At 30.9% G+C, this 25,437-nt stretch overlaps 1 protein-coding gene across 2 annotated transcripts; it reads left to right on the forward strand.

The window, feature by feature from the left end:
• Positions 1 to 58: 58 nt before the first annotated feature.
• Positions 59 to 25,324, forward strand: LOC134710650 (5'-3' exonuclease PLD3-like). 2 transcript variants are annotated; one of them, XM_063571037.1, is made up of 10 exons: positions 59 to 266; positions 7,693 to 7,931; positions 10,543 to 10,726; positions 11,226 to 11,343; positions 13,595 to 13,728; positions 17,568 to 17,768; positions 18,147 to 18,286; positions 19,660 to 19,831; positions 24,233 to 24,335; positions 24,905 to 25,324. In XM_063571037.1, the coding sequence occupies exons 1-10, from the start codon at positions 246 to 248 to the stop codon at positions 25,096 to 25,098; spliced, it is 1,506 nt and encodes a 501-aa protein (XP_063427107.1). In that variant the 5' UTR covers positions 59 to 245; the 3' UTR covers positions 25,099 to 25,324. The 2 variants fall into 2 exon arrangements, with proteins under 2 accessions (XP_063427107.1, XP_063427108.1); XM_063571038.1 differs by lacking the exon at positions 59 to 266 and adding an exon at positions 6,300 to 6,403.
• The last annotated feature ends 113 nt before the right edge of the window (positions 25,325 to 25,437 follow it).

Here is a 25,437-nt window from a genome sequence, read left to right on the forward strand (position 1 = left end):
TAAGTGCTGACCTTAAAAAAAAAGGTCATGAAAATGTTATGAACAACTTCCTGTACTTGAAGTAGTCATCAATTTTATCATTATACATGTTATTATCATTTAAGAAGTACAATTTATCTAAATAATCTTTTCACAATGGAATGGTTTTGATAATTAATAATCAAACTTTATTGAAGAGGATATTACTGGAAAGTGACAAATGTAAATTAACATTACAAGTGACCACTTAATTCTAAATCAAAGCTATGTCATGTGAATATCATCAAGTAAGTATTTGAACACTTACAATGTAAAATAAATTGGAAAGGATGCAATTTATTATCAGCTTCCACAAACAATTTTTTTAGATTAAGTCATTCATTAAATCTCTAAACTAATTAATACAGTCAATTTTTCTAGTCAATGAGCAGTCAGGTAATAGGAGTATCAAGGGGAGCCTGATCCCGTTTTTGAGCAAAAAAAATGGTTGATTATATAGGGAATCACTGAAGCATGACTGTAGCTGGCCCCCTTAGGTCAGTCAGTGGGCCCCCTTACAAATAAAATTGCATCCGCCACTAAAGGTTATCAAATGCTGCAACATTGAGAGAAAATAGAAAACTTTAGCATTTCAAGATTTAATATTATCTGTACATGAAACATGTGAAAGGGGAATATTATTGTATTTTGTTATTCAAAGGGAATTCAAAATACATGTATATTTTTTAATTTCATTGGTTGTAGTGAAATAAATCAATAATACTAGATTGTCTATCAATTTGCAGATAAGTTAGACTTATTTGATTTAAGATAAATCTATCAAAAAAAATCAAAAAAATTACCTGATAGTAAACATTGTTAAAGGAATAGTTCCTCTATTTTGCATTATGAATTTATATAAATTAACATGCAGCATAAATAAACATGGAATCTTTTCTTTATTGCTAATAACATTTTCAATTTGGAAAAAAAAATTATAATCCATGGTTTTAAATCAGGACTATATTAATCTGGTTAAAGCTTAAGGTTCAAACAAGAAGCCTGGCATCAAATTCATGATGAAGTCCTTTTTATAACGTGACTCTGTACTTTAAAAGTTCCCGTCAGTAATTTTGTTCTATTAAATGTCATTATAATATATTTCTATTATGAATTACTATATACGTTGAACCACAAACGTCAAAATCATTCAATCGCGTAGTGAAATTAACTATTTTTGGATTCTCATTAATTCCAACTATAACTTTTGGACTAGTTTAAATCTCTGTCTATTTCAGTAATTTATTCTTACATACTTTTGATTTTTTAACCCTGTATGCTTACATTGCCTATGTAAATTTTAAAATTGTTTGTATGCACATTGAATGACAAATTTATGTGACGTATAAAAATTTCTGACGTCAGACACTCATATCAATCAATGTGTTCGTAGATAGATGTTTTTGTGTTCCTTTTAAAATTGTTATATGATGATGACTGATGTACCCATGTTTTGACTATTTTATTAATTGTGACTGGTTTTTTAAATTCATCATGTAAATATAACAGAATTTGATGAGACTGTTATTAAAGTGAGAGAGTAAGCGCTATAGAACTAGGTTTAATCCACTATCTTCTACATTTGAAAATGCCTGTACCAAGTCAGGAATATGACAGTTCTTGTCCATTCGTTTTTGATGAGTTTTGATATTTGATTTTGCCATGTGATTATGGACTTTCCGAATTGATTTTCCTCTGAGTTCAGTATTTTTGTGATTTTACTTTTTTCTCTTAATAACCTTAAGTATGTATATAACAGTAAGAAATTCATATGCATTTTTTACTAGGTATTCAAAATTTTTATCATGGTAAGGTTAATGAGTCTTATGTAGTCCTGGTACCTTTGATAACTACATGTATTAATCTTTATCATGTTTATAGCTTTAGACTTAAATGACTGTGTTTACACATACATGTACATGTTACACAGGGGAAAAACACACTAACTACATGCACAATGTAGGTGCACCCAACATATGCAACTGCAAACACTTTTAAGAATGTTTTGACTTACCAGAACATCAGCAACTTCAATCGTAAAAGCAAAAATAAAATTAAAGTACATGGAGGAAAATACTTGGATGAAGATTCACATACATGTAGGTTGTAATATGCACCAATGAAAAGAGTTGTGCCATATAAAGGCCATAAGATTGAGGATTGAGGCAATTTGGGAAAATGTTTAACTTTTAAGGAGGAATTTTATGCCATTTTTTTTATAATAAAATGTATTGGGAATTTTCTCAAATAAAATCATTTTTTCCCAAATATAACAATAACGTTAATTATCCAGCTTTGTCCTGTATGTTGATAAGTCGTTCACCTACGGAAATTTTTTTCTAATTTTTTCTGTAGACTTAGCTTTGATTTTTCATTACCATGTATTGTCAAGCTTGGTTAACTCATAATTGTTTCTCAGCAACTTAATGTACGATGCTGTCCCATGCTAAACCACCTGACCTTGTTTGTTTAACCCTTTCCTCCATAATGACACCTTTTGACGCCACCCCCCTTACTCCATAATGACGCCTTTTGACGCCTGTGTAGTACCTCAGTTGAAACACTTTGACTGCAAAGTGTCTGCAGTTGACTTAATAAAATTTGTATCCAATATGAAAAGGAATATCATAGGAATATCCGACTTGCATTTATTTGATAAAATAGTTGTTTTTCGCAATGCCTTAATACTTTAAAGTATGTGTTAAGCATTTTATCAAAAAAATCCTATGCGAATCAAGTATGCAAAAAAAAAATTTCAATGGAGGAAAGGGTTACATTTGAATTCAAATGGCATCAGTCACCTGATGCATTTAATTGTTCTACCCAATCAAATTGCTTATTGTCGAATTAGGTGATTTTTCAGTCTACTGCATTAACATTATTTGTTTGTGGGACGTTGCTTCAATACAGTTTACAATAATTTGGGGTATTATTCAACAGGAAACCTCATTTTTTGCATTGCCATCCCTTTCGACATCAATGGAATTTTGTATGAATATTTACCTACAGTCATGATGGTCAGAATTTCAATCTTTTCATAATAAATCAATTTTTTTTTTCTATGAAAAGTAAATGTAAATTGTTTGTACATGTATAATAAATTAGCCTACTCTATATTACTGCACAAAAATTATGGCATGGACATTGTTTTTTCATATAGTTTCCTTTCATTTTGGATGGAGTTATTACGGGAAAATCACAAAAGACGTTAGGAGCGTGTCATTTTGAAATTCATAAAAATATGATTTGCTAGACCTGTATTGCCTGCCACAAGATTGATGACGCTGAATGGAATGTACACAATGCAATGGAGGCTGGAAGTGGTATTTTGTGTTTTAGTCATTCAGAAGTTGAAATCAAAACAGTCACACAGGCACTTGTTTCTATCCATTGGAAGACCCACTATCAATGTACAAATGTATATTTACGTAGATAGTGGGTCTTCCAATGGATAGAAACAAGTGACTGTGGCTGGAAGTAGCGTAGTGAAGTCAATGCGTAGTTCACCTGTGTGTTAGTTCAAAAACAAATACTGAACGAATTAACAAGATGATCGATTTTAGACTATGGTAGGATATTTGAGACCTCTGGCATAAAGAACCATGAAAAAAAGATTTTTACTAATTACAATAAAAATTTGACCAATTTGACGATGACAGAAGCTGAAAATGACTGATTGACTGACAGTATCAAACTACGCTTAAAATATTTACTTTTAGATTTCTGACATCCGACTAAATATCCTATCGTCTTGTATTGTGTTTTCGACCGTCTGACGTTTTCGAACTAATTCTACATGTACTTTCACTTCCCGTATGCTGTGCATGCCCGCATGACGTCATATTCGGCTGCTATACTTAGTAACAATAGCAAATGATACCACGTGTGGTGAAGATTTTTCAAATAAAGTTATTATATTAAGTATTTACGTTTTTTTATTTGATATCACATTTTTGTACCCTTTCCTCTAATGCTAGTTTTACCTTCCAAAAGAATCGGTCTAAAATAAACAAATTTTCTAAACTTATGGCAGAGGTCTTTTTGCATGCAAAGTTAACTTCAAAGTCATTAAGTCACATGACTGTCAGGTGGTTAGTTGTAATACTTAAAGTTAATTTGAATACGGAAATATGCATGCTCCTTACAGCTTTTTACCGAAAAAATAAAATATCAGTTAAATTTTATTTACCAAAAAAACAGTGTCAGTGGAAATTACAGACAATACTCACCAACCTCGCTTCACTATGTTCACCAGTGGATTAACCAAAGTATTTAACAAAAACATGAATGTATACAAGACCATACAAGGCTTCAAAGTGCCTCATTCTGAAATGTGTACAAATCGTCCAAAAAAGACATCAAAATAATATTTTATATCTTATAGTTGTATATTTAACCATTTAATTCTTAAAGTCATAAGTTTGATCGCCTCTAACACTTTGATATTAACTTCGGTTAGTATCAAATTTATAACCAATTCCGGATTTGTACGACATGTCGTTTCTGACTTTTAACCCGTTTTTTAAATAGGTCGAAAACACAAGACGCTTGTTTTTGTCAACAAAGGTGCCATCGATCTAATGGGATACATGTCAACTCGTACTTTCGGCAACTCGTACTCAGCCAACTCGTACTTTCGGCAACTCGTACTTCTACTAAGTCGTACCCAATATTTTTTAGCATTATAATATAAGTTTTCTACGTTTATATCCGTAGATATGGATATTTTAACTCCCTGAGGTATCTCAGTGCACCCTGAGGTAGATCCATAGAATATGAAAAGGATATTTTTTAGTGAACATTGCGTTGAACATGTCTTAGTTTTTTCGTGTTAGTAGAAAATATTTTTAACATTATAATGCTAATTGATAATTTGTTTAACCTATACATCTATAAGAAATTACAAGTAATGTGTGACACTTTAATAAACAAATTATTTATTATTATTCGCGTGCCGGTGATTAATTGATCATTGTTTCACACCTGAAGCATGTCGATTACCAGTAAATCGGCCCTTATTCACACACGAAGCGTGCCATTAATTAACTTATCAAAACAACTTCACACCAGATCTAATCTTTCTGCATGGGATACATGTCAACTTGTACTTTCTGCAACTCGTACTATATTATATGTCTCTGTTGAGATACACAATTTATATATCAAAGTCTGCATGGAACATGTAGAATACAACATAATTCTTTTTTCTGTTATATATTTAACTACATTTCTAAAAGGATATATAAAAAATTACAATTATACTTCAATTTTAAAAAGATAAAAGATATGATAAAATTTGGGAAAGGGTCCTTGTTTATTTGCAATTGCAATTGAAGATGATCATACATTTCACCATAGTTTATATATTTTTTCTCAAAGCTTGGTTTTTACAACGTTTAAGCCATGCATTTTCTTTTCGGTTTTAATGTGCATATCAAATAAATTGCCGTCCAAACAATTTCAAACAATCAATTCTAAGGAATACTAATGATTATAACAATTAGCATTTGATAAGCTTATTTAAAACAATTATGATTGCATTTTATTAACAATGAAAGTTGTTTTTTTATTTGTATTTTGCTATATATGATATACGAAAGAAAGTTACAATAACTATGCATATAAACTAGATAAATAATATCAAATAAAACATGGTTACGAGTTGGTTGAGTACGAGTTGCCGAAATTACGAGTTGTCGTGTACCCGATCTAATGAACTCAAATGAAATAAATAAATTAAAGATCAAAATATATTTCCGATACAATTATTTTATGCACAAGTATACTAGCGACTCTCAAAATAATAGGTGTGTCTATGTTCAAACATATAACAGGGAAATTCGGAAAAATATGTTAGTAGGTCGAAAATACAATACACGAGGATATATAAAAAAAAAATAGAGGAAAATTCCGTAACAGTGTCAACAATTTAGCAGTTTTATATCAAAAGTTTATAGGACATCCGATATAATGAGTAAAAATCAATGGGGGTTCGCTTTTAACTGACCTTTTTGTGTTAGTTTTCTAAAGAGTTGACAATTTTACAAGATCATATATTCAAGAGCAAACTTGCAAGACGTAAAAGTGGTTTTGCTGTCAAATGCCTGACAATATTTGTAAACTTCCGGTTTAGATGTGGGAGTGTTCGAATGCTACATCCCTTTATTTTGATTTGTAAAACAAAAAATTAAATGGATAATTCTGTCTATAACATTTTAAAGATCTTTAATTAAATTTTATAACAATTTATAATCATTCATATTTAACTGTCAATTTGAAAATAACAAAATAAAAATACACAAATATTGTGTGTAAATTCGAGCGCGCCAAATTTGTCAAAAGCACATGATTTGAATGAAATGTCAACAGAGAGCAGACGTTTATGGTATGGTAGTTTATACTTTAAACTTGTACTAACATTGTTTGTTTAGTTAAACAAAAAAAGGAACATTAAAAACCTACAGTAAAATTGATACTTTGAACGCTGTCAAAGATTGCGGCGCCTGTTTAGCACCTCCTCAGCAGGAAAAGGACAAAAAGGGGGTGTCTCAAAATATGATTTTGTTTACAGATTATTATTCAACTTCGATTAATTAATGAAATTTTCGATAATTCTGTAACAGTTTATTTTTTTTCATGACACATTCACATTGAAAATAGCTTGTATGCAGCTTTTTTGATTAATACAGTGAAACCTGTCCAAACTGAACACCCACAGGACTTCGCGTTTTGTTCAGTTTTCACAGGTGTTTGAATTGTAGAGGTAAACAGAATTTGACACCAAAATAATTTTGGCACTTACTGACAATTAATAAACGGTGACACAACAGAAGACAATATATTTTTGTGTTGATTTAGATGTAAACATACATTGTAAATATATAAGTATATAAATGATTACGCTCCTCGTTGTGAGATGTCCGACATGGAGCGATTTTGCTTTTTATAAATATTTTCTCATTTGTTAATTCACTGACCAATTCAGATTCCCAGTCACTGTCAAATTACCATTCAGTAGTTGAATCAAGATCGTCATTGTACACATGAGATCTCAAACTGAACTTGCCACCCGCTGATTGCATGATACTTCACCACACGATAAGAGTAAAACAACAGCAGGGGTGGAGTTTATTCTCAGACTTTATCGTTAAAATTGATCTGAAGGAAAGTACCTTTCTTGTCATTATCAGCGATGGGGTAAGCTGACCAGTTTAACGTTTCTTTAAAAAAAAAATCACTTTATTAATAGACACAAACATGGTTATTAGTTTGTTACAACAACTCACAAGTTAATTTAACGTTAATTGATCAGGAAATTTTTGTTGGACTTTGAAAATTGTTCGATTTAAACTGAAATTCGGTTTTATTAGGGTTTGGTTTACCCAGGTTTCACGGTATTAGTATTCTGAAGCCCAAATTTTACAGGAAACTTTATGATGTCCAGTATAATGGAAGACAAATAGCACTGCAATAAGATATATTCTGACAATATCCTTGAAGGCCTGGCAGAAGGGAACATCAGGCTTCAAGGTTGTAGCTACATGTAGACTTTTATTTAAGTATAGGCACCATTTATCAGCAGAGCCAGTTGACCCAAAACCTTTTACATGTCTTATGCAGAAAACAATTTTCAATGTTTCTGGTTGAAATTGATTATAATTAACTCTTTTGTAGACCAAAACCTCTGTGATGGAATCTGATAAGGAGATTTTAGTGGAATATCACCAAAAATATGCTGCAGCCAAAAAGAGAACATGTATTCTAGTGTCTGCTATAGTAACAGCTATTGTTCTGATAGTTACAGCAGTTTGTACATTAGGAGTATACTTTGGAGTGTATTATAGCCCAGAAAATGACAAAGCATCAATCAAACCTAAAAGCTTAATGGGTCAATCTTGTTCAGACCCATGTATGTAAGTATATAAGTACATTGTACTTGTATTTTGGGTCAGTTAAAATATTTCTTAAGTCGTTTTACAATTTGATAAATGTACCTTTTTAATTTCTGAAAAGGAACGTATGAGAAAAAAAATTACCTCTCTTAACTGTTTTTTAAAAATATACACACCTACAACTTATATGAATATATTGTGGTGGAAAAGCTTATCATTATGTCATTTTGCTGCCATTTATAAAAAATGGTCTGAGTAAACAGTTATTTCGTAGTGCATTTCTTTTAGACAATAAATGTAAATAAAAAAAATCCCACCTGCGCTTTCTCAATAACATTTTTACAATATGTTGTACTACTTTTGGGACAAATTATATCAAATTTATAGAAAACTTCATCAGCTCTAACTCAAAATATGGACAATTTTGTGTTAAGGGGGTCTTGAAATCTTTTGACAGCTTCCGAAGTGCTAATTTTTTACCTTTTTCAGCTGGACCTAATCACTACTTTACCTAAATATTTATGACCTAAATTTTTTTACAGTGTCATTTTACCCCCCAACTTGCTATATGAGGCATAAAACATGGAGAATTAAATTTGGAAGGGGTATAACAAAAATTGGCAAGAAACACACTGTCCACATTAAGGACTATATTTGTGGACAACGAAAATCAAAGGACGATAACTGTGTACTCGGACCTAATAGGATAGAAAAAGTTGACCAATCTTTATAGAACTTGGTATGACATAAGCGTAATATATTATAAGACTGCTTACAAAGTTTCATAACAATAGGATATATATTATAGACACTATGATTAATTCTATATTCAACTTTACGTGTTAAATTTGGACGTTAAAATTGAGAAATTTCAACTATCAACATTTGGGGCTTTTAAAATTAAAATATTGCAAAAAAATACTTTTTAAATGCCTTAATATATAATACATCATGTATTTAAAGCAATAGAGTACTCATTTGATATATTAGACTTAGCATAATTTTTCAAAAGTCAAATTTATATGAGCCTGTGCCTAAAAATGGAGGTTTTCCAATGAAGGGGAGCCTTACATGAAGATGTAATATTTTCCAGTAATTTTAAATTTGTGAAGCTTTTTGATTATAAATAATCCTTACATATGTACTTATTGTACTTTAAATGGAAAGAAAACTTACAAATAACATATCATATTAGTTTAAAAGGGTCTTAGGCCAAGTATGACTAAAAATAATTTAGGGTCAATTTAGGCCGTAGCACATATTTACATTTAAAAATGCATATTGAAGCTATAAGAAATAAAAAAAAAATGTCTTTTCTATCATTTCTATACTCAGGTGACATGATACAATAAATCTGAGCACAAAAAGCCTCTTACATTCAACTTTTTGAGCAGACAGTATGGTCTGATACAAAGATTTTTCACTTTTTAGTGAAAAACTTGCATGCAATTTTAGTCTCAACAGGCTTATAGTTGAACCACATGGTATCCTACAGGGGTAAAGAAAGATATTATGTGAAATGAAACAGGTACAAAAGACATTGTTAAATGCTTTTTATACAAATTTAGTGAGGTCTTTATTATGGACTTCAACTTTTATGTGCCATGCTCCTCACATTTAACTTGATCCAAACAGGGTGTCAAATGAGGGTCATTTATACAACACACTTTACTCATATTGTCTGAGATAATCTTCTTTTCTGTAGATTCAGAGTTCAGAAATGAGTAAAACAACTGGATTAAAGCATAGAAACACAAAAATTGACACATGAAAACATGTCAGATAGAAAGTCAAAATGCCACTTATGCATCAAAATTGAAAAAACTATGAAATGCTTATTTTGACCATATAATGCCAAAATTGGTCATTTTTGCAGAAATTCTGTCAAATAAAAGTTTAAATCCCTTAGTTTTATGCTATTTGACAAATTGACACCATCAAATCATTCAGGGAAGTTGCTAAAGTACAGATTCTATATTTCCTGATTTCACCTCTTAGGTCTGAGTACACAGTTATTTCGTAGTGCATTTCTTTTAGACAATAAATGTAAATAAAAAAAATCCCACCTGCGCTTTCTCAATAACATTTTTACAGTATGTTGTACTACTTTTGGGACAAATTATATCAAATTTATAGAAAACTTCATCAGCTCTAACTCAAAATATGGACAATTTTGTGTTAAGGGGGTCTTGAAATCTTTTGACAGCTTCCGAAGTGCTAATTTTTGACCTTTTTCAGCTGGACCTAATCACTACTTTACCCAAATATTTATGACCCAAATTTTTTTACAGTGTCATTTCACCCCCCAACTTGCTTTATGAGGCATAAAACATGGAGAATTAAATTTGGAAGGGGTATAACAAAAATTGGCAAGAAACACACTGTCCACATTAAGGACTATATTTGTGGACAATGAAAATCAAAGGACGATAACTGTGTACTCGGACCTTATTATGTATAAATACAAACTGTATGTATAAAAATAAAACATTGTATACATGTACATGAATGTTTTGTGCTACAGGCAATTTAATATTTTCCACCAGACAATGAAAGTTGGCACATAAATGTAGGAAATAACCACAACCATGCATAGTTTGATATTTAGATTTGAAAACCTTTATTCTTACAGATTAAATCTGGTAGAAAGTATTCCTGATAATCTAACCTTCGTCAAAGGAGCACCACTCCATTCCTCCACCTATGAAGGGATAATGAGCTTAATGGCTAATGCCAAAGAGACCATAGAGATAGCTTCTTATTACTGGACACTAAATGGACAAGATTTACCCTTCCATGATAACTCCTCTTGGGAGGTATGATTAAATTTAAATGTCATTATTTTAATTATTATGCATTAACATGATTGAAGAAGGATATACATGTATGCAAAACAAGTTATTTATAAGTGCGATTTTCATATGTCATAACCAACCAAAATTAGAGATTAATCATTGCAATTTCATAAAAAGCTGCATAGAGTCATTCTGAAATATATATGTACATGTATCAGATATAAAAATAAAAGCTGTTATAATTGCAATACTCAGCCAGTAGTATTATTTCTGAATTTACCATTATAATACTAATAATTTTACAGCTTTTAAAAACCCAAATTGTATGATCAGATTGGTGACCCCTTCACTTTTTTTACTGTAGAAGTTGACACATACCTATTTTTAGTAGAGTGTAACAGAGTACATCAAGATCGGGAGTAGATTGGAATCTTGATGAGTTTGTAACAAGCAGGATGAATTTGCAAAGGATTAGTTCATTCCTTATAATAGCTTTAAATTTATTTATATTTATTTGCAGGGAGAATCAATCCTTGAAACTCTGATATCAACTGGTAGAGACAAAAAGATAAAGATCAAGATTGTTCAAAATAAACCCAAGGGAAGAAATAACAACACAGAAGCATTAGCTAAATATGGTTAGTATTTAATGCAGGGGTAGACCATACATTTTCAAAATGAGAAGTTTCACCACTAAAGCGAGTTCTAAAGTGGATTTCATTTCTTCTTCTGTACTGTTAGGCCACACCAATTCGATTCCTTGTTCCACGGACCCGCCCGCACCTATTTTTTTCAAAACAGATTTTTTTTATTTTTATTATATTCCCGCTTCCCGCATCCGGAAATGAAATCATGTCCATTTCCCGCACCGTTTTTTTTGTAAATATTATATAAAGATCTCAACATTTGTTTTTTTTTTAAATAACAGTCTAGCCTTTATATAACGATTTTATACCTATCAGCACCCCACAACACTGTAAATATCTGCAAGAATATTTGTTTCAGCATGAAACCAATTTATTCCAAGCGGGAGTTCTCCAATATAAATAGAAATACCAGTACACAACAAAACGTTGGTTTCTTTCCCCTAACTTATATTCCCTATAAAAAAATGTTTGTTGTTAAAATAAAGTACAAAGAACTTCTGAAGGATTTGCCTTCAACTGCAATTATGATGTATGGTGACGGTCATACCCGCTGCAGGTTTGTGCACCTGTCCTGGTTGATCCAAAGACCTGTTGTTCAGCAGTTATCGTTTGTTGATGTGGTTCATTGGTATTTTCCCGTTTGGAAATATAATTTAGATCGTTGGTTTTCCTGTTCGAATTGTGTACAATACTTAGTTGTGGCCATTATAGTTTGCTGGTTGGTCTTGATCAAAGCACTGTGTAAAAGGCCGTACTTTGACATATGTTTGTTATTATCAGGTTGGGACCAACCCTCCCTCAGACAAGGGCCTTGAAGGGGTCATTTTACCATGTTTACTGTTCTGTCTGTTGTAGAAAAGAAAATAGAAATACTAAGGATTTGTACAGTGCTACTATACAAAACCTTTGACAACTTAGAATTTTTTACTCAAAAAGAGGAGAAATACATTATATTTTAAACAACTTTTCTAAAAGAGGGATAGGTCCACTTATTTTGAATAATATTAAACTGTTAAAGTAAATGTGTTAATAACATGGTTAAAGTCCAGGAATATTATAAAATTCTTGGACATGTTTTGACCATTTAATACCAAATATTATAGTTTTTTGGGAAAATAAAAGCCTTTTTGTACTAAAAGTGTTTTTACAAAAAAAATATATTATAACTTTAATATTTTGACCCCTCATAAAAGGGATATTTATAACATTAAGGGGTTGTTCTGAACCTGATTATGACTTGGATGGAGAATTGTCTCATTGCCAGTCACATACATAGACCAGATTTAATTATTCAATTATTTCTTTTTGAACAGGGAACAAATACTTCATAAATTAAAGAAATGTCAAGGTACAAGTAATAAATCAAGTTTTAATATAGTCAAAACCTACTATTTTATGTTTACAAAAAAAAATTATAATCGCTCGCCTTTACTTTTTAAGCTTTGCCTCAAAAAATTTGTTTATTAAAATTTTCAAATCGCTCGCTCGCCCCAATTTTTGGAGTTCAAAAATCCGTAGAACAAGAAATTAAATTGGTGTGGCCTTATATAGTTTTATGATGATCTAAACAGTACAATCCTCTGGAATTTGAAAACCTTAGTTTAAACATATTTATTTATAGTGGATTAGTGAACAAGTTATTGCAACTTATATTGAGGCCTAAATTAATATATTGTTTGTTTCCCCAATCCTGAACCTGCCAAGCCAGGTGTGGGTACATGTAGGTAGGTATGGAAATTTTTTATTTTTTCCTAAAAGCTGGATCAATGCCATTTAATCTGGTAAGTATGAATATTGGATATGAATAAAATAATATTTGACTAAGTTTGGACGATAAAATTTTATGAGTAGTTACGTTTTTGCAGGGTTGGTCAGGATAGGGAAAACAAACAATATTTTATTTTAGGCCTAATCCCTTTCCACTTTGCAGGTACAAGAGCTGACTTGTAGCGGCATTAGCCTGCTCTTTTTTCAAAATCTACAAGGGTGTCTTTCATGTACACTAGACATGGCTCTCACTTTTTTGGGGTCAGCCATTTATCCTCCCCTTCCTACAGGCTATTATTGTTTCTTAAACGATACTTGCAAATGGTGTCAAGGGAGAGCTGAAAATTGAATCCCTGAAATTTTCTCCTATCAATCATCAAATTGCTGTCTACATTTTTAACATGTCTTCTCTCATAAATTTTGTTTTGTTTTGTTGTTGTTGGTATTTCATATTTTATTTCTTTTCTTTTAACAGCTGGTGCAGAAGTGAGAACATTGGATTTTGACAAGCTATTAGGTAATGGAATTATCCATACAAAGATGTGGTTGATAGACAGAAAACATTTCTATGTGGGCAGTGCCAACTTAGACTGGCGATCTTATACACAGGTAAGATAAAATATTTGATAATAGAAATACCTAGATACTTATAACCTCATCAAATAAATTATTTGTTTGCATTCAGATCAATCTTACAGTAACTATTCTTCAAATGCTCAATTTTTTTCTAAAAACAACTGATAAATAAGGAATAAAGAAACATTGTAAATAGTTAATCACTATTTTGGGCTCTTTTGTCTGTGAACGGAAGGATAGATCTCTATTGACTTGATATAAGAGCTATTTCCATTTGCCATTGTGTTGGATGACAACGTAAAAAGTTCCTTCATACATGTACATAGACATTGTTATGCCCTACCTACGATAGTAGAGGGGCATTATGTTTTGTGGTCTGTGCCTCTTTTCGTCCGTCTGTTCGTTCGTTCGTTCGTCCCGCTTAAGGTTAAAGTTTTTGGTCAAGGTAGTTTTTGATAAAGTTGAAGTCCAATCAACTTGAAACTTATTACACATGTTCCTCATGATTTGATCTTTCTAATTTTAATGCCAAATTATAGTTTTGACCCCAATTTCATGGTCCACTGAACATAGAAAATGATAGTGCGAAGTTCAGGTTAAAGTTTTTGGTCAAGGTAGTTTTTGATGAAGTTATAGTCACATCAACTTGAAACTTAGTACACATGTTCCCTATGATATGATCTTTCTAATTTTAATTCCACATTAAAGTTTTGACCCCAATTTCACGGTCCACTTAACATGGAAAATTATAGTGCATGTATTCTAGCATCCGTGTACTATGGACACATTCTTGTATTCTGAACAACATGCTATGTTTAACTTCTAACTATGACCTAGTAAGGATATACCATCTAACTTTCTTGTTCTACATGTTTAAATAAGGTTGAATTTAGTCTAGTAAGAAAACCAACCAGTTTGCTCTTAAACATGGGTCCAAGAGTTATAACTGCAACAAAAAATGTGCATCATATTGATTTTTTGTTTAAGCAAAATAATGGTGAGTTTGAAAGATATAATGCACATTCATAGCTTTTGCTCAACTGGCTTATATATATCTTACTTAAGTTTTTGTGGCACATTAATCAGCAGCATTGGCAATTTCTCATTTTGTTCTTGGATTATTGGTCTATTGGACCTTAATTAGGCCACGTTTTTTTAATTTGTTGGTTTACGGATTTTCCCAATGAAAAAGTGGGGGTTGGTCAAGAAAAAAAAACAACTTTCAAGACAGAAAAATTTGCAAAATAAATATATATTTCACCTTTCTAACAATATGTTTGTTATGCTATTTTGTCATCATTTCTTAAATTTTAGTTCGATGAAATATTATTGCTCAGCTGTCATAAACATCACATGACAAAGTCTAGAATAATTTTCCCTTAAAAAGGGGGGTGCAAAGACAAAATTAAATCGTCATTTCACAATCAAGAAAAACAGATTCACGTAGCTCTTAATCAATTCCAGAAAACTTGGTGAATAATGAACTTTAAGCACAAAAACTTTTACAGAAAAAATGTAAAAACGCCGTACAAAAATAAGTTTCAACACACGTGTCAAAAACGTAATAGACTCCTCCACTGGAAAAACGAGAATATCAGGTTAATCTGTTGTCATGCATTCATTTTTTTTTTATCCAAATGGACGATATTTTTTTTATTATCTATGAAACAAGAAAATTCCAAATGAATTGTTAATATTCAGTACTTTAACTTGATGTCTTCAACATGTCCACATTTGGACAAGTCTATTTCTATGAGATGATGCATCTTACAAACTGCTGACAAATAAGAGAAAAAAACTTATTGTGTAATAGGTTTTAAACACAGGTTTCGTTCCGCAAAATTATTTGCGCAAACAACATTTCAAGGTCAGTTATAATTGATTTGTCTATTTTTAGAAACGTAAACTGGAAGTTTTAGTTTTTGTGTGATCCATTTTGTTAGTGATTAGTGCACAACATTTCATAAAAAAAGAATATTTTAATTATTTCCAGGGATAATGCATTTGTTAGGGTCGGCGGGAATAAAAAAAGCATGAAAAGTCAATTTTAGTTTTATTCTGGAAATCGGCAAAATAGGGTCAGTGGATCTGTAAACCAACAAATTAAAAAATCCTGGCCTTAGGCTAATCCATTAAAATGGAGTTGTGAGAAAAGGAAGGAAATGTTGTTTCTGTATGTTGGCTGCAGGGTGATTTTTAAAGTCCCTGCCTACCTCCACAATATAAATGGAATAGCTTTGAACTTTTACAATTTTATAATTGTTTGATTTTTTTTTGGTTGAAAGACCTAATTTCAATGCAATAATGTATTATTTCCTAATCTGCCCTATTTTTTCATACCTAAACCATACCTTTTCATTTTTGCCACACATACTCAATTTCTCTTAGTTGTCTTTTCAATCTTTATTTGAAAAATTTAATTATGTTTTCTAACTCTTCCTATCTAACTATTTAGCCAACTAAATACTCCATCAGATAGAAATCTTATCTTTTTATTAATTAAAAAGCAGTAGTTTAGTGTTGTTAGAATAGTTTAAGTTGCCAATTTACATGCTCATCAATTGTGTTTTTCTTTATTATACTTTATTCTCCTTCCTTTCATCCATGACATAGTTGTACAAAGTTCTTCTCTTTTCTTACATACATGACATAGTTAATTCCCATTTCTATCATTCCTGACATAGTAATTCACTTTTTAGCTCACCTGGCCCAAAGGGCCAAGTGAGCTTTTCTCATCACTTGGCGTCCGGCGTCGTCCTGCGTTAACTTTTACAAAAATCTTCTCCTCTGAAACTACTAGGCCAAATTTAACCAAACTTGGCCACAATCATCATTGGGGTATATAGTTTAAAAATTGTGTCCGGTGACCGCGCCAACTAACCAAGATGGCCGCCATGGCTATAAATAGAACATAGGGGTAAAATGCAGTTTTTGGCTTATAACTCAAAAACCAAAGCATTTAGGGCAAATCTGACATGGGGTAATATTGTTAATCAGGTTAAGATCTATCTGCTCTGAAATTTTCAGATAAATCTGACATTCCGTTGTTAGGTTGCTGCCCCTGAATTTGTAATTTTAAGGAAATTTTGTTGTTTTTGGTTATTATCTTGAATATTATTTTAGATAGAGATAAACTGTAGACAGCAATAATGTTCAGCAAAGTAAGATCTACAAATAAGTCAACATGACCAAAATGATCAGTTGACCACTTTAGGAGTTATTGCCCTTTATAGTCAATTTTTAACCATTTTTCGTAAATCTTAGTTATCTTTTAGAAAAATCTTCTCCTCTGAAACTGCTTGGCCAAATTATTTGAAACTTGGCCACAATCATCATTGGGGTATCTAGTTTAAAAATTGTGCCAACTAACCAAGATGACCGCCATGGCTATAAATAGAACATAGGGGTAAAATGCAGTTTTTGGCTTATAACTCAAAAACCAAAGCATTTAGAGCAAATCTGACATTGGGTAAAATTGTTAATCAGGTCAAGATCTATCTGCCCTGAAATTTTCAGATGAATTGGACAACCTGTTTTTGGGTTGCGGCCACTGAATTGGTAATTTTAAGGACATTTTGCTGTTTTTGGTTATTATATTGAATATTATTATAGATATAGGTAAACTATAAACCGCAATAATTTTCAGCAAAGTAAGATCTACAAATAAGTCAACATGAACGAAATTGTCAATTGCCCCCTGTAGGAGTTATTGACCTTTGTAGTCAATTTTCAATCTGCTTCCTTTGTTTAATATTCACATAGACCAAGGTGAACGACACAGGCTCTTTAGAGCCTCTAGTTCTTAAATGCATGAAATATTTGTTCCCTTTTCTTTTAAACATTTGTCTTAATAATATTCCTATTTTTTACAGGTTAAAGAGCTAGGAGCAGTCATTTATAATTGTCCTTGTATGGCAAAGGACATGGGTAAACTATTTGATGTGTACTGGTACCTAGGTGTACCAGGTACTACTGTTCCTTCTTCCTGGCCTTCATCATACAGTACAGATATAAACAGCAACACCTCCATGCAGATTCAGTATAATGGCACTGCTGCAACAACATACCTGTCAGTAAGTGATGATAGTTTAAGATAACTTTTCCCTCCTTAGATAAGAAAGAAAAAAAGTATAAACAATAAAAATGTGCCCTCACACTATTTTAAGCTGCTGGCTGATTATTTGTCAAATCTGAGAAAAGAATTTAAAGATATTGCTCATTTATCTGAATAAGAGCAAAAAAATTTTGAAGAACAATAACAAATTTGATATTTAAATAAAATATTACAGTCACACCATGCAAATTAATTAGACCTTCTGTCATACATTCTTTAGTTTTTGATATAGTATAAAGATTTTATCAAATTTTCTACAATTTGTGCTATAGTACATATATTATAATGACATATAAAATAAATGTATTCTAAAGTTTCATAATGATTTTCATTTCAGAGTTCCCCTCCACCATTTTGTCCAAATGGTAGAACAGTAGACATTGATGCCATAGTAGATGTCATACATAAAGCAGATAAATTTGTATATATAGCTGTAATGGATTACTTTCCAACTACACAATTCTCTCGACCTAGAAAGTAAGTTTTATTCTCATTGTTAATGAAAATCTTATTTCTTTTATGTAAAAAAAAAATAATAATGTTTTACAATATTTATTTTTTTTACATAAAAAAAGATGGTTTCTTTTTAAATTTTATGTATATATGGTGCCTTAATATTGGAGAGAAATTTACTCTCTAAAATTTGAAAAATTTAGTGACATCTCAAGCCGTATTCCAAATTAAATGCAATCAAAAACATAGGTGCAGGATCTGATAAAATATAAATTAGAGTATTCTGTCTCATTTGAATATTATAAAACTTCATTTTTGTACACATTGGCCATGGATTATTGCTTTTGTACAACATTCTCTTTTTCAAAATTTTATTCATGTGATAAGATTCAGTTTTTGAATGTCATAAAAAAAAAAACTGACAACAATGTGATACTGAAATTTCATTACCAATTATATATATCTAGGTAATCAATTTCTGTGCATATTTGCGCAATGTCTATTACAATATCACCTGGTTTGACTTGTATGAGAATGAGTTTTACCTCATGACACTTTCTAACATTGAGACACCAGGTCAGTAAAAAGTTTAGCGACTGTAATTTCATTTGAATTTTGATGCCCCATTTATGGGCATAATACAATGGTTTACTTTTTGAATTGTTATTTGGATGGAGAGTTGTCTCATTGGCACTCACACCACATCTTCCTATATCTATAATGTTTTCTAGTCTGTGCATCTATTTGTCCCTCTGTTCTGCTTCAGGTTTAAGTTTTTGATCAAGGTAGTTTCTGATGAAGTTGAAGTCCAATAAACTTGAAACTAAGTACACATAGATATGCATGTTCCCTATGATATGATCTTTATATTTTTAATATAATATAGAAGATATGGTATGATTGCTGATGAGACAACTGTCCACATGAGACAAAAATGACATAGAAATTAACAACTATAGGTCACTGTACGGCCTTCAACATTGAGCAAAGCCCATCCTGGGGGCATAGCTATAAAAGGTCCTGAAATGACAATATAAATCAATTCTAATGAGAAAACTAACTGTCTTATTTACAGGCTTGTGACTAGGAACAGGCACATACATAAATAATATGGCAGGGTTAAACATGTAAGCAGGATCCCAGCCCTCCCAGAACCTGGGACAGTGGTATAACAGTACAACATAATATCGAACTAATAAAATCAGTTGAAACAGGCGAAACTCATCAGATGGATTAATGCCAATTTAGAGATTTTACCCAATTTTCACTGGCCACTGATCATAGAAAATGAAGGTGCGGATGGGGCATCCGTGTACTATGGACACATTTTTGTTTACTTATAAAATTCAAAGGTGTAGATATTCATGAAATCATCTCCAAACTTTTTATTTCTATAGATACTGGCCAGTAATAGATGATGCCTTACGTAGAGCTGCTTTTGACAGGAGGATATCAGTAAAGCTGTTAATTAGTTATTGGAATAATACGTGGGCAGAAATGCCTTTGTATCTAAAGTCATTGAATGTACTTAAATATTCTGATTATGGAGTCCATACTAACATAGAAGTGGTGAGTCTTTATTCAAATTTAGGGCTATCTCAGTAATAAAATGTATGATGGTAATTTAGAATTATAGTGTGAAAAGCTGCTCTTGTACACTTCAGCCATATAATATTAAAGGGAAATTCTGCGATTTTTTACTTATAATCTAGTTATGTTCATCTTAACATAAAAAACACATTTGCAAAGTTTTAAATTTATATTCCTGCTGATAACGGAGAAAATCAAGTATTTGTAACTTTTTTGGTTGAATTCTTGAGTGGGTCGTGACGTATTAGCCCGATTTATTGAATTCTGGGAAAAAATAAAATCTGTTTAAATCTTAATATAGCTTATCGACAATACACGTAATTAAAAGCACACAGCTGACAAATGGTCGTAGTTATTAACCACAATATAAGAATGAACGAAAATGAATATGCATATACCATTTTGTATTGATTGAATTAAACTCCTATAAAATTATCTCTAGTAAATGTTTTTGAATAAATTTAATTAATTATTGTTGAGATTTTTTTCATAAAATATTTATTGAACATTTGTACTGATATTGAACTGAAAATATTTCAGTTCTATTTACCGTTATTGTTTTGATAATCATTTCAATGCAACTAATGTGTGAGCAGAGTGTGTATATTATTTTGTAAAGGTCACTGTATATTTCTCTGCTTGAGGTCAACCGCAGGTGTGAGTTCAAGAGTACACAGGTATAAATGTTGTTATTTGGAAAGGATAAACAGAAAGGATTAGAAAGAGTATGCTGTCACGATGTTAATACACTAAGATTAAATACACTATGAGAATAAAGATACAATAATTAAATTGTGTAAATTAATTGAAAATAAAATTCAGATTCATAATTCCGAAAGTGTATAAAAATAAAAGGAAACAATTTTTGATTACTTTCAAATACTTTCAAGATTCAAATATGAAGCAAAAAATAGTAGTTTTAATCTTTAATGAAAACTAAATGCAATATTACCCAATTTGATATACCATCGTACATCTGTTTGATATCATTGACTTTACTGGAACTTCTTAACTTGTATTCAAATCTGGCTGTGTTTAAATGCTTATAAAACTATTGCAATTTTAAAGTTTTTAATTGACAAAAGAATACAACATGCATGATTTTTTTTAGTTTCTTTTTAACATTTTATTCTTACATAATTAAATTCATTTGACAATCATTTACACAAACTTTTTGTGAAAAGAATACCAATTATCTAAGCTAAGGCATTATTTCTTTTGAGGATTTTTGAGGATTTTTTTCAAAAATTCTATGATAATATTTGTGTAATGTTGAATGTACTGTTGGCATACGTGGACTAGTCTATTTACAACACTTTTACCCCTATTTATTCAAAATATATGTTGTTTTCTTATATTCAATGTATATATTTTAAATTGCGCTATAGTTCTGTAACTTTCTATCCAGTCGTATAAACGAATCGTTGGCAAGTGCGTACATTTTTTTAAATCAATATTTCTGGTCTGTTCTAATCTGTCCTTCACTATTGACAATGAGTATATATTACATTTTCCCAAATTCACCCTTGGACAAAATATTTAAATAGATTTTAATTACATAAAATCTTATTTTTTGGGTATTATTTATATTTCTATGAATAATATTCTTTACACCAGAAATGTTATTTATAAACAAGCGTATGAGTTTAGTTATGACAAGTAAGACAGAGTTGTATATTATACATCTGATAGATCAAAATGGAAAGTTATAAGTTATAAGTTATCAGCCGTGTACACTGATCAATACCTGCAGAAGTGAAACAATGCATGAACTTGCAAGCCCGACAGGAAATCGCTTGAATACCTGGACGTGTCACCTCACACCCCTCACAATACCTTTGGAAGTAATACCTTTAGCCATGCTGGTGATCAGATGAGGGAAGATCAAAATATATTTGAAAAAAGTTTATTACTTAAAGGAATTACGAACAAATTAGATTTTCGCAAACAATTTTCACGGAACACTTATTTATGATTTCAACTTTGACTTTTCACCTAATTCCAATATCAACAGTTTAAAAACAACAGACCATGGTAATTTAAAAAAAATAAGAATATTTTCCGTATCAAGTTAGTTAGTCGGACAAAACAACCGTACGATTGACAAGATATCGACACGCAATTACAACTACATTGGTTACTGTAGTTTTGTTTCTTTGTGGTTTATAGACATATCGTTTTTATTAATCGGGAAAGAAGACAAAATGGCTGAACGCTGAGAATTGATACTCTAAATTTAAAATCGATGGTGATCGCTTATCTAGTGGAATAAAACTTTAATATCTATGAATTTGAGCATTTTTATACAGAATGAACATAATATCAATTTTTTAATTTTTTTGCGAAGTTTCCCTTTAATATAAAGTGCCTTCAAACACCAATATATTTTTTTTCAAGATGACAACAAATACTAGAATTACTTCTTTTCACATTATTTTATGCAGATTGACACCTGATTTTCATGTTTGAATTAACAAGAAAAGTTTTTTTTTTTTTTTAACTTTTGATTTTTTTATTTCCAACAATTACAACATATACATGATATACATATAATATAATACATATAAGATACATACAATATCATTTTTATAAATAAATCTTAATTGGAAATATTTTACATTTTCTATTGAAAAGATAAAGAAATAAAAAAGAATAAAAAAAAAGTAAAATAAAATAGAAAATAAATAAATAAATAAAGAAGGAAAACAAAAAAACAAAAAATAAAAACAAAAACTCAAATGGATTATCCAGTTACATCCCTATCTTTATTTTTAATATCACATAATTATGCTGAAAAAAAAATTGAAAATTTACGAGACATATTTCTTTCGTAACAGCCATCAACACGATCAAGTACATAACATGGCAATAATATTTTCTTTAAAAAAGATTATAATTAAGTTGTCATAAGTAATTGTAACAACAACAAAAAAGACATTAGCCGGTATACAATAATAGTTTTTCAAAAACATTCCATACATTGTCAAATTCAGTTATCTTTTTATTTTTTACAGCTATCATACTCTCTAATTTATACATGTCTTTCAGTTTCATTATAATTGCTTGCAATGAGAGATTCTTTTTAAAGCATCTAGAATTATACATATATTGTTTAATATAAAGAAAAATCATGTTATATGGGTTGTTGGGAAATATCTTGGATAAGTCTCCAAAAAGAAAGTTTAATTTATTCATTGGGAGACTTATTCCACCGGAAAGGAACCAGTTATCAACATCCTGTAGAAAATCTTGTACAGTATTGCAATTCCAAAATAGGTGTTCTATAGACTCATTATCTGATTTACAAAATGTACACAAAGGATCATCAGTCAATTTTATTTTAACTAAATATTGATTTGTGGCAATAATGCAATGGTTAATCCTATATTGCAGCCACTGTAATTTACTATTTTTAGTAACAGCAAAAGGCAGTCTGAAAATCTTTTTCCAGTTCAAGTTCTGTTCACCTAAAATTTTAACCCACTTAAGCTGTCCAGTAGGAATAACATTATTTCTTGTCAGTACAGAATACATATCTTTTGATCCTTTACAATGTTTTAAAAATATTTGTAGACCTGATGGTATAAAAGGACAAGCTAATTTGTAAGATCCTTTAGGGAAAGATTTGGATGCCTCTTTCACTGCCGAAATAACACTGCTAAATTTAAGAAAATCTGTGTTAATGTTATATATTTGCTTAAATTGATCAAATGAAATATACAATCCATTTTGGTCAACTATATCATTTACAAATCTAATACCACTTTTGAACCAATCTTGATAAAATACTGATTTATGACCAATCTTAATATTATTATTTAGCCATAGTGGATTTGATAAAAATGAATCATAAGTAAAATTTCTTTCTTTTTGAATAATCATTTCCCAGGATCTTAGTACATCTTTCCAAAAATGGTTGTTAACTGTCATATACAGTTGTTTAATATAATCAACACCACAACTAAACAACTTTCTTTTATCTATATTTGACATGAAAATATTTTGCCATTTACTATCTCTCTGCAAAATCCTCCTAATCCATGTTGATTTAAGTGCTGTAATGAACATATTCAAATCAAGCATTTTCAAACCACCCTCCAAATAGTCTTTGATTAGAATGTCCTTCTTAACTCTATGTAGAAGAAAACAAGAAAAGTTTATATTAGTGCATCACTTGTTAGTCTGACTGTTATTGAATATTTTACACTTTTTTAAGAGGATTTTCAAAGGAAAAATAGGTAATTGATTTTGTTTTACTCTAATTTATGGTCCAGTGTTCAAAACAAAATAAGTTTTCAAAAATGAACATTCAAAAGTCATATAAAAGTCTTTGAACCTGTACAGATTTCAGTTTGGCTTTCTCCATTTATTTATTTACAGAGAATGTTTGTTGTACCAGCTTTCACAGAGAGTCAGAGGAAAATACCATTTGCAAGAGTAAATCATAACAAATATATGGTTACAGATAAAACAGCTTATATTGGTAATATATCATTTTTGTACAGTCAATAATGTTAAAATTAACTCTCTCTTATCATATTGGACTATGTAGTGAATTGCAGTAGCTCATTTTGTTTGCATATGGATAATTAAAGTATTTAGGGTTATATTTTATATAGGTATTTATGTTAGGAAAAGGTTCCATGTAAAATAAGGATGTGGTATGATTTCCAATGAGGCAACCGACACACAATCTAACTGAAGAGGATTTAAGTGTACATACTTATTCTACAACCTACATCAATGAACAAAAGTCATTTAGTCAGCTATAAAAGGCCTCAGCATGACATAATTTAATACAATTCAAACAAAAAACTCAACTGCCTAATTTATGACAATTCATGAAAAAGAAAAAAATAGACCAGATAGTAACTGATGACAACCACTGGTTCCTGGCTTGGTACAGGCACATATATAATGTGATGGATTTTTAAAAAAATGTGTGCACTCTTTTATCTTTGTTGCGAATGTATGTGGTTTCACAATTCCGAAGCTGTATCAATAAAAGGACTAAACTTATAAAAATGAAACTTCTGATATTTTCTTTTTCAGGAACATCTAACTGGTCGGGAGATTACTTTATTGACACAGGAGGTATAGGGCTAATTGTGAATCAGAACGTGACGGCAGAGGCTGGAAATGTACGCAAACAATTAGAGGATATATTTTATAGAGACTGGGATTCACAATACTCCACTAATATTGATCATTTTAACTTTACTACAAAAGGACATACTGAATTATAGTTACTAATGCAGCAGTAAATTTATTTGTATGTTACAGTGTTCTTCCCAGATATTTCATTTAGCATCCTGGTAAACAGGGGAAATTGAAATACCATCTTGTTTCTAAAAATTATGGCATCACATCCATAACATAATATATAAGAAACCAATTCAGGTAGCATTACATTCAAGAAATATAGCATCACATTACCATGATGCTAACAGACCCTGGGGAGAACACTGTGTTACCAAACAGTGGCGGATGCAGGAATTTTCGAAAGGGGGGGTGCAAAACATATGTCCCGATTCAAATGCATTGATCGGCCAAAATAAAGGGGGGGGTGCGCACCTGCGCACCCC

The sequence above is a fragment of the Mytilus trossulus genome, chromosome 3 (genome assembly GCF_036588685.1).
Source record: "Mytilus trossulus isolate FHL-02 chromosome 3, PNRI_Mtr1.1.1.hap1, whole genome shotgun sequence".
NCBI classification, from domain to species: domain Eukaryota; kingdom Metazoa; phylum Mollusca; class Bivalvia; order Mytilida; family Mytilidae; genus Mytilus; species Mytilus trossulus.

Bases quoted from the DNA above. Each gene is read 5' to 3' on its own strand.
- LOC134710650 (XM_063571037.1), top strand. From the start codon at position 246: ATGTCATGTGAATATCATCAA. The intron at 18,287-19,659 runs GTAAGTTTTATT...TTATTTCTATAG, and splicing joins CAATTCTCTCGACCTAGAAA to ATACTGGCCAGTAATAGATG. The intron at 24,336-24,904 runs GTAATATATCAT...TTTCTTTTTCAG, and splicing joins AGATAAAACAGCTTATATTG to GAACATCTAACTGGTCGGGA.